The 11,408-nt window shown below is 38.4% G+C and overlaps 1 protein-coding gene across 1 annotated transcript; it reads left to right on the top strand.

Moving 5' to 3' along the window:
- Positions 1-7,690: 7,690 nt before the first annotated feature.
- LGALS3 (galectin 3) lies at positions 7,691-10,622 on the top strand. The gene is made up of 3 exons (XM_072428254.1): positions 7,691-7,837; positions 9,687-10,127; positions 10,235-10,622. The coding sequence occupies exons 1-3, from the start codon at positions 7,790-7,792 to the stop codon at positions 10,325-10,327; spliced, it is 582 nt and encodes a 193-aa protein (XP_072284355.1). The 5' UTR covers positions 7,691-7,789; the 3' UTR covers positions 10,328-10,622.
- The last annotated feature ends 786 nt before the right edge of the window (positions 10,623-11,408 follow it).

Here is an 11,408-nt window from a genome sequence, read left to right as displayed (position 1 = left end):
TGATATGAATTCTGATTATTGTTTAGTTCAACAAAAGTTTTGTTTTTTGGTCATGGAAAATTTGATTTTTCTGAGCTGCCTCCCAGCAAATACCATTCAATAAGTAAATTTGTGTAGGTGTTCACAAGTTGCAAAACAAGTCCAACCTGGTTTTCCTTAGCTGCTTTAAGCTGAAAATATGTAGTATTATTCTGGTGGCCTCAGGCATCAAGGGTGGATTGCACTGAAGACCCACACCCACCCATAATAAACTTCTGTCTTGTGAGAGAGATAGAATGTCAGTCTATAGATTAACATACCTTGGTTTCTTAGCATGATCACTCTTTTACAGCCCATTTACACCACAATGAGGTGCGCTACATCGTGCACATTTTTGTGAGCTGAGGCAGCGTTGCATTAGTCAGATGATTTATTTTAATATGATGTCAATAAACTTCAGTGCTTTAAAGAAAATGTTCCTTTATGAGAATTTAAAACCAGCCCGGCACAAAACACAAAGTTTTTTCGATAACGGTGATGTACTTTGGGTGATATTGACTATAAACAGTAATATACTACAACACATTTTTCTAATGCCTTGGTGTACATTACCATGAGTTATAATGCTTGATATGACTGCAATACCATGCCCATTGTATTGTAAAACAAGCCCATAGGGCCCATTTTGACCTACTGTATGTGTTGTACTAATGCACATAAACCCTAACACACCAACCCATGCAGTAAACCACAAAATATTGGTCGTAAGCCACCGTGCAGGTCCAATTAAAAATCATCATAAGAATGACTTTCCTTAAAGTAGAACTAAATGTTAAAAAAAAAAAAAAATTGGGACCAGGCAGGTTTCTTAATAAAGAAGGGACAGGTATTGTCCCTTCTGCAATAAAATACCCATGCCTGCTTGATCACAAGTTTTTTTTATTTTCACCTGTCCTTGCGCTGCCATCTTCCTCCACTCCTCATCCAGATGTCAGATCTTTGGCTATTTAGATTGGCCATGTATTGGGGAGTTCATTCAGTCCAGACAGCCCTAGAGGAACTAGACACACACAGGGTGGATTGAAATCTCTCCAACAGAACAAAGATGGCAGTGGAATTCCAATAGATTATAACACTTCTCCACTTTAAACCAACATTTTGGTTGGAAGCACTTATACCCCTTTAGGACTTGTTTGCACCAGTGCATTGCTGAAAATAATGCATGCATGCATCGGTGCACTGGATTGCCAATCATTGTAAATGTCACCCCAGATGCACCATACCAACGCACTACAGTACATCAGGCACAATTTAAGAAATTAAGCTTGTACTGCATTGGTTTGCAACGTACAGCTTTGAACAACCCATTCAAATTAATGAATAACCAAAAAAGTGTTTAGCAAAATGCTACATAAACCTATAGTGCAAGACTTTAACAGATATGTAGGCTCAAAATAAGTATGTGTGTCAAAATTATTAAACATCAACAACATATTTTATAAAAGGCATAAAAGTAATCTAAAAGAGCAGTTAGTACCCTAAAATCTATGCATTTGGCATGGCCATCATTGGCAAGTTTTTTTCTAAATAAAACTACATTACAGGCACTCTGCTTTCTGGAATTACTTTTTGTACACCTTTATTTATAGTAGCTGGAAGTACAAGTCATGGCTTGTGAGTTTCTGGTAGAAGGGGGAAGTCGGGCCAGGTAGAACATAAACAATAACTAGGTTGATTTATTTAGTGAATAAAAAAACAAAAATGTGTGAATATTTCATCAATCAAATCATGTAAAATGCAAAATTGGGATTTTATTTAACCAGTATATGAGGATTTTGTGGTCTATAACTCCTAAATTCTAGGAGATTCCTTCTGGGAAATAATTGGAACAGCACATTTAAGTATATGGTATACACAGCTTCTCTTTTTCTGGATGTTTACACAACATATGGTGGGAGACCTAATGCAAAGCAGGATTGTGTTTTTTCCATCCTGCAGCAATGAGGACGGATGTTCTGTTTTTGCATAGCAAAATTAAGGGATCTTAGGTAGACAGACAGGTTGGAGTTGAGATACCTGTGTACAGTGACCTTAAAGTAGAAGAAAACTGGCCAGATAAAATTGGAAAACAGGTCACATCTGCCAAATTAAAATTGTACTTGTCTGATAGACAGTTTTTGTTAAATGGATTGGAATGCATACATGTTGTACAGTTCTAGCCTATCAATGGCATCTGTAAAATGGTGGGCATAGAGCCAGGTACCAGGACAGTAAAACCCTATGCCAGGAGTTATGCCAAAATTAGAAGTAGAATATGGTAATGGAGGCAATGAAGTGACAAATCTGTTATCAGTAAAGGAGAGAACGCGCAAATGTAAGTGTGCCATAAAGCGAGGCTTCTTGCACATTATGGCAAAGACTTCCTGGCCACCTTCCCGGTTCAACTCAAACATTAAAGATTGCCAATGTCAAATGAAACAATACATTCTTGAAAATCTTGAAATCCTTCTAAAAAATAATAAACAATAAACTAAACTGAAATATTATAGATTTGCTATGTCATAGGATACTTTAAACTCTTGAAAGTCTTAGAGTTCCCCTAAAAATAGCAGTGCACTTAATGGTATATGATGATGTCTAGACCCACTTGATGGTGCTCTAGATCTGTATATCGGCAGGGTGGTATTTAGGGCACCACTACCTCTAAGTGTCAGTTTCTGGAGATTAGGGGTTAGATTTGTTAATGGCACTATTGTTATCTCACTGTTTTCTTTGCCGGAGGCTCACACATGAGGAAGCAAAGCCGTGCCCTCAGCAGTAAGGCCACCTCCACCAAGTCCAGAGTCAGGTATTACCATACTATAATGGGCAGTTCTGGCAATTAATTCTTTGTATTTAGCTTGCCTTTTTTGAGCATGGCTTCCTGAGTCCCTTTTATCTTATCAAGTCTAATCAATTTCAAATACCATCAATTATATCATAATTATATACATTTGGACCTGTGTTGGTAGACCTGTTGTTCTTTTTTTAATAAATTCACAACTTCAGGCCTAGTCTTGAAATGATTATTCAGAGGTGTGGCAAATATAATGATCTTATAGAGGGAACACCCAATGTATAGAAGAATAATGCTTTAACTGTAATGTCACTGCCACAGGGCAGCAAAGCAAAATCAGCTTAGGTGTAGCTACAGTATAATTGCCTGTAGGCTCAGGATGTCCCAACAATTGATGATTTCCTACCTACAAATTATTATTTATAATTTTATTCATGGGATTACTGTGTGAAGTTCATCACTATGTGGCGTCTGCACACCCCCCTGGATCCTAAACCCAGCCTGTACATGGGGTCTATTCTTCTTTGTGGTCTGATCACGTTGAAAAAACTTTTGAAACTTCTGTAACAAACAGAAAGTGATACTTTTTGTAGTTTACTGGATGTAGTGGCTGTATTCCTTTTACTTTTAAGGTTTTTTTCTTTCTCAGTCTTTACATTTGGTAACCTTGTGCTTTTATTCTACACATTTTTCTTCACTGTATCTATGAGGACAATCATGGTTGTCCCATGGGCTGGACCTCAAACAGGCCTGTAGTTGTTCCTCTCCATTACATAGTGGGTGAATGGGATAAGTAGGCTATGCCAGTGGTCCCCAACCTTTTGGAGCTCAAGGACCACTGATTTCACAGACTCCGGACCACGCATGCCAGATCTGTGTGGGATCTGTGTGTCACTCAAAGTGGAAGAAACTTCCCCCAGAGTGACGTCATGATGCCTGAACCAGCCCACTCAGATCTGAGCCTACGATTGGAAAGTGGTCTGGTTGTGTCCAGAGACCAGCGCCCTGAGCCTGCGATGGGAAAGTGGTCTGGTTGTGTCCAGAGACCAGCGCCCTGAGCCTGTGATAGGAGAGTGTTCTGGTTGTGTCCAGAGACTCAACCCGCCCACCGCCCTGAGCGTGCCGGAGACATGGTCCGCGGGTCTAGCTGGTGCGCCCCCCCCCCAAGCGGGATCCTTTTCCAGACCTGTCAAACGGTGGGCCAAAGGCTTGGGGTTAGGCACCCCTGATTTTGAGCTTTCTTAAAGCAGAGTTAAACTCAACATATTTACTTTCTTTGGTATGCAATCAGAGGATACATACACAGTTTAGTATTCTCCAATAGCTCCTAAAAGCTTCTTTTTTACAGATGTTATTGTTATATTTTGTGTGATGTCCCCCAATCACAATGTATACGGCATTCAGCGGACCCTGGCTGTGCTATGAACTGGCCTTGTCCTGCCATGATAACATAATTGTCTGTCCATGGAGTCGGTGTGATAAGGCTAGGTTCTTCTTGCTTTTTACTTACCCATTTCTCTCTTTGTAATTTGCACCTGACACCAGGAAAGGGAGCAAGGCACAAGAATGGGAAGTAAATGCTAGAATGATCCAATAATGGCACTGACGTCAGCAGCAGAGCATAGCAGGCTAGCACAAAAAAACAACTTAATGTAGAAAAAAAAGTCTACTGACTTAACAGAAAGAAATACCGTACATGAATCTAGGAAATGGGGCTCTGTATAGACAGAAACAGTAAGAGTTCTGTTCCAAGGAACTGGGAAGGACTCAGCATTTCTGGCAAGATCAACCGGTATGTTCTGTACTTGGAAAATGTGTTCTTAGCCTGAATAAAAGCAAAATGCAGCCACCAAATGTAAGAACTGAAAAGCTGTAATACAATTGTTTTTGGTTACTAAGAAGTAATAACGCAGATTCCAAACAACATACTTTCCTATATACCTTAATATCAGGCCAAACAAACCAGAGCAATGTTGTTTGGAGAAAACTTAACTTTGTAACTTTTACTTACAATCCTTTAATCCAGAAAAACAATGATAGAGATAGGGCTAGAGACTATCTGATGACACGGGACAATACTGGGCTGTCTGAATGGATTTAAATTTCCAGACAGAATAACTGCCATATGCTTTGCCTGGTATATATCACTGATCTAGATGTATCCGAGAGATCTCACAGAATACATCAACACTTACATTAGTAAAGATGAATCTTCTGCCAGGGCAAACCATCCAGCAGTAAGACATTTATATCAAAGCATAGTGATATTACAGTACATACAATTTTTGTACAATACATTTTGTACTTTCAGTTGAGATTTACTAGCATGATAGATTGCTTTTTAACATATCCAGGTTGAGAAAATTGGTTGGTAATGATCATTTAACAACTTTTAGTCAAAAGTACATTTCATATCGGATTGATTTTGCATGTGATTGCTTTATTGGATCAAAATTAATTAGTTACTGCTTCAACCACCTGGACCTCAAAATTTCAGGAGATCTTATACTTATTACATTGTCTGCACTAATCGCATGCCCACTTATGATTGGGAGCAAATCAATTTCATATCCAGGTTCAGTACACTGGAAAGGATTCTGCATTTGCCCATCAACAAGCCCTGTGAATGGTAACTGATATTAGCATTGCATTGCATGGTAGTTTTGGCTGTTACATGTTTAACACAGAACAACTTCTTGTATATGTCAGACAATAATTATTGGGCAAGGAACAATCACTTGTCTGGAACTCACAAACAGTTAAGATTAGAATATTGTTGCAGCATATTATGACATTTCAATCATGTATTCATATATATTAGGTATTTGATAGATCCCTTTTATTGCTCAGAACATTTTTGCACAGGTGAATGAGCAGGAAATCGCTTGTACAGATGACTAATGTTATTACAATAAACATGTGACTGCAAAACAATGAAGGAAAAGGATTTTCCAGAGAATGATTTATTAAAACTCACCAAGAGCTTCCTGGATGGTTGCAATTTGATTGTTCTTTTCACTAGATGAAGCACTTTTATTTAATGGCATAGTGGTCTTTGCAAAACCCAGTTTACTGGAAAGTGGTGCTTCTGCCAGACACTTTGGTTCCTGATTTGGGAGTAGGGACACGTTGGTTCTGGTTCCTTCACATGGTGCTTCAGACATTGCTTGGCTAGATGGTATCAGTTTAGGGTTAGGGTTAGTGATAGGGTGGATGAATGAGCAGAGGTCCTCAGCTGACCCTACTATCATTAGATGTTCCATTTGCTCCAAATGTTTCCCCTAGCAAGAGTGACACTGGCTTCATCATGTCTTGTGACATCAGTAGTGCCATTTGTTCCTAAATCATGTCTCTGAACTCTTTAGCATCCATTTTTTGTCTGGTTTTAGTTTTGGTCCTGATATAGATGATCCTTGTATTGGTCCAACACATGACATATCTGATAGTCTTTTTACTACTTTTGGAGCCCCAAGCAGCATGTTCAGTTTGCACCCTAACTCTTTCATGTTCATTTGACCATTTAATTGTTACTCAATGGGCGTGATTTATTAAAGCTCTCCAAGGCTGAAAAGGATAAACTTTCATCAGTGAAGCTGGGTGATCCAGCAAACCTGGATTGGATCTGATTCAGAATTGAAAACATTTGCTAACAAATAGCAAATAACTTTTAAGAAATATGTCCAAGTTTGCTGGATCACCCAGCTTCACTGATGAAAGTGTTTCCTCTCCAGCCTTGGAGAGCTTCAATAAATCATGCACAAAGAGTCAAAGAAACAGAAGAGCCAGAAAACAACAAGAGTTACAAATCATATCTACAAATATGTATAATAAAGTTTTCCATACTTAGGGGAAACTTTACCAGTTTGACCTTCCACAGTTAGCATCAGAATAGGTGTCCGAATTCCCAGAATACCACTTGCCTTGGCACATTCCATGATGATAAAATAATGAGTTACTTGTGTGGCTATAAATGCTATGATAAGTTCCAGGCAATCATTAGAGTCATGGAGGCCATTTGGATACGTAGCTAAGCATGTTCAGAACAAGTCTTGTTGTATGTGACCAACCACTACTACCTATACCTTGATCTAGATAAATAAAAACATTTATAGACTGTTAGTAATTGTTTTCCTCATAAGTCTATTGAGCAGCAATTCATTTTTGTATTGGAACAAACACAGACACATACATGGTCCTTGCAGCTTCAATTGCGGGTGTACAGTTATTTTAGGACCCTATATTTTTCCAATTAGGTGTGATAAAGAAAATATTTAGGTAGGTAATAATAGGAACCCTTTCAAGGATCCAAGCCATGGGTTGCACATCAATGACCTTCACAAATTCTAAATACAACTTTGCTTGTAGAGAAGATTAATGACAAATTTTAGGGATTTCTCCCAACAAGGAGCATTCGTGCTGGCAAATCTTTCTCTTGCAGTTGATGAGGGTGTAGCATTCATTGTGAATTCCCACTTTTTATGGTTTGGCAGCCTGTTGGATCTGTCAGCGACCTCTCCCTACCCTCCAGCTAAGCAGCTATCCTGTGATGACTCATTACAATGTTTATCAATGCAAAACCTTCATCCTACTTCTGTTCTGTCCCATGTGTCTCATATTTAAATAAGCTCTATAGCATGTGCTGGGAGCATACTTCTCAAATATCCCTATATATAAGGAATTTTGTTCTTTCACAACCAAGTTTATTTGTCCCTCTTTCCTCTTTAGTTTTTTTTTAATGTTTTGATATTTTTGTATGTTTTTGGTGGATTTAAATACCTCCTTAAAAAAATGTATCATTATTCCAATCATTGTGAGTGTTGTCCTTTAACAAGTAAAAACAATGATCCTGAAAAGATGTGTAAATGAACCTTACTGACCCTACATCTTAAGTTTGTAAGCTTCAGAGAACATAAATGAGTTCATTGACATTTGTGATGGCTTGTATTTTGTTTTTATTGTAAATTATGTGTACTTATGCAGAGTATTGCCTTTTATGTTTTTCAGAAAATGTCAGACTTTAACGTAAGTACTACTTCTTTTTTTCTAATCCCTGCTACTATCCATTAATACTGTGATTCTGGTTTGATGTGACAGCACTTTTAATAAAATGGTTTTTATACAGAATCATTCTCTTTTAGGACAAACCTGTTACACTTAATATAAGTATGGGGATGCAACCCTCCTGATAATGCTACTGTGCTGACTTTCTGTCTTAAATACCTTGGTTCTGTTTATGAACCTGCTATTCACTAAAACATTACCTGGTGGAGAATAGCAGTCATTGATTCAATTTCACTGAATGCCAAATTCTCCTCTTAATAAATAGACACATTTGAGTCTCAGAGGGGTCCAAGCCTGGATTTTGTTTACCTATAAACTTTTCTTTTTGTTAATGAATGTTGATATACCTCCCATTGTTCTTTTAAGGGACCCTGACATGTACGGTAAAACTTCCAATCTATAAAAAAAGAGAATATTTACTAATCCTACAGCCTTTGCTGTCAAACTGTACTGTACTGAATTAATTCAAAGAGTGCCAGCCTCCTGTGTCCTCTAAAGCAGTGGTCACCAACCTTTCGGACCTCACTAAATTCATCATTTAAAAACCCGCAGACCATTATTTTGAATTTTTGTAAAAAGATAAATACATTTGTAAAATAATGATCTTCCTAATGGTGTCTCTGATTTATTGATCAGCTCACAGTTAAGTGAAGTATTACCATTGTTACTATTGATAATTATCATTAGTTGCATTATCTTTGGTATTACTAAAGAAATGCAAAATATTTGTTTGCTTTTTCTCAATCATTATGGGTTTATTTCATTCTAAGACCAAACAAGAAATTATAGTTATCAAAATCAAACTATTTGATGCCAATAAATATAACAGTTAAGGAATATACACAGTCAAGCTGCATACACACTTGCAATTATTGTCCTTGGAAAGGATAGAAGACTGCACGATGCATGAATGAGCTCTGTACATACAGCACCGTTCTGTTCTATGCAGAGGGGAGGGGGAGAGTGATGGAGCGGCACCCTGCTGTGCGCTCTCCCCCTTTCTCTTCCATTAGGGTCGTTCGTCATCCACCGTTCGTGGATCCGCCAGGACGGTCGTTCGGACGATGGACGACGGGCGCTGTACACAGGCCCGATTCTCGTCCGATATCGGGTCTGAGCTGATTATCGGGCCAGAACTATTGGACGTGTGTACGTAGCTTTAGGGTCATACTTACCTAAAAGAGCATCTAAGAAATAAACAAAAAAAAATAAAACAATCATAAGAGAATCAATATTCATAGAGCGGGGTGACTGTTATAATGATGGAAACAATACTGAAGGGTACGGCTCGGCAATGGTTGCCTCATACAACTTAAGATTACACTGACATCACGCTGCGCCTCCCTTGTTTCTCCCTCTCTAGTACAGTACTTGAATTTAGTGTTATAAAAAGGCGAAAATTGTCATTCAGAATATAAATTAATAGAATATTATTTTTTTGTTTTATTAATAATAAAGCAAATATTGTCCAAAGTTTTCTGTGGACCACCAAAATTTTCTCATGGACCACTGGTTGGCAACTGCTGCTCTAAAGTGCTAAGTAATTCCTTCTATCAACCTCTACTTTGCCCTTATGACAGTAGTAAAGTTGGGGTCAGCAGGAAAGACCAATTAAAGTTTCTGGAGGGACTCAGGAGTATAATTTTTAGCCAAGAGTTTACTAAGGGCTGAAGGCCCTATATTATTTAACTGGAAAGGAAAATAAAAATATATGAGTTGGGGAAATCTAAGGTCTTATTAACCCATTCCATCTTTTATTATTGTGCCTTTAGTTTCTATTCCCCCAATATTTTCTTTTATCTTGCAACAGCTTGATGATGCCTTATCAGGACAAACCAGTGCTAGCGGGCAGCAAACCCAATCTCAAGGTCAGAACTGGAATAATCCATGGGGAGGTGCTGGACAGCAGTACCCAGGAGGGTATCCACCACAGGGGCCGGGGCAGCAGTACCCAGGAGGGTATCCACCACAGGGGCCAGGACAACAGTACCCAGGAATGCCTGCAGGTGGACAGCAGTACCCAGGAATGCCTGCAGGTGGACAGCAGTACCCAGGAATGCCTGCAGGTGGACAGCAGTACCCAGGATTCCCTGCAGGTGGACAGCAGTTCCCAGGATTTCCAGGTTTTCCAGCACCAGGACAGCAATACCCAGGTGCCCCAATGCCAGGACAGCCCGGTGATCCAAAAGCAGCGGGTCAGCCTGGTCCCGTTCCATCAGCTCCTGCTCCATCAGCTCCCACTGGCCCACTGGTGAGTATGCAATGAGTTCATCTATTCAACAAACGTCTAGAATGACTTCTAGGAAGATTTATTTTTGTACTATATCTAATGTTCTAACCAATACTTTTGTCTTTTAGAAAGTGCCATATGTACTACCCCTGCCAGCTGGAATTATGCCTGGCCTGGTGCTGACTATTCAAGGTGTAGTGAACCCTAATGCCAAAAGGTAATAGCGGTTGGAGGTGACATCATCAGGTTCTCATGATGGGTCTTATTTATAATGGAGTGTATCCAAGCAAATACTTTACACTACATTTTTACTAATAAAAGGACCATAAGTATGCACACGTTAATTAATAACTACAGACATTATTTATAACAAAAAGCAGAAAACTCTACCCAGATTATTCTCCCCTCATATACACACATTAAGACCCCCATTCATCAAATGCAGACTGTGGTGTGGTGCTGCTGTTGCATTCAGCATAGAAATTTCTCTGGTTGGACAAAAGCCATTGTTTTGTGATTCTGATAGGTGGCATGATGGGGTAAATAGTTCAAATACCCCATGTTAGTGATCAATCCTAGTGCATACTGGTCTGGTTTCAGTAGTGTAATTCTGATCAGCTAGTATAGGTTACTGCCCTAGATTTTGGATGCTCACATAATATTGGATTGTTATACAATATTCTCTAGCTGAATTTAATGTACAGTACATGTTTGTAGAATTCTATTGTAACCAGAATTAAAAGGGTTATGGTGATAGAAACATTTTATTATTATTTTTTATATATATATTTTTTTTTTATAATGTTTTTTTTTACATTGCTTTTATGCTTCTGAACCTGAATTGGTAATACCCGTTACCCCAAAAGGACATTACATTTAACACTTCATTTAACAGTATGACGCCCTGATGAAGGGGGAGCTTTTGTATGCCAGAAACATGTTGGCTTTTTATCATTCTGAATAAAAAAAAATAAATAAACAATATTATAATATTACAAATAACATTAATAATATAATAAACAAATAAAATACTACTAAATAGGGACCTAATACGTTCTAACATTTTTTTTATACACATCCAGCTATAAAAACCTTTCCCTACTGTAACTGAAATGAACAAATAATATTTTGGTGTTCGATTCATTTTATATAAGAAATGTGAAGTATTTTTCCATTTTGTGTGCTTCATCCCTGTGGATATTTCTGTTGCTGTAATGTAAGCGAAGCCTTGTTGCAACAACAGATTGCAGTGAATACCCGCCTTGTACCAGCTACCAAATGTACTAGATGTGGAGGAGGGTG

This window comes from Pyxicephalus adspersus, chromosome 12, assembly GCF_032062135.1.
Source record: "Pyxicephalus adspersus chromosome 12, UCB_Pads_2.0, whole genome shotgun sequence".
Lineage (NCBI taxonomy): Eukaryota > Metazoa > Chordata > Amphibia > Anura > Pyxicephalidae > Pyxicephalus > Pyxicephalus adspersus.
Note: the sequence above shows the minus strand (reverse complement) of the source record. Positions and strands in the feature narration are given on the sequence as shown.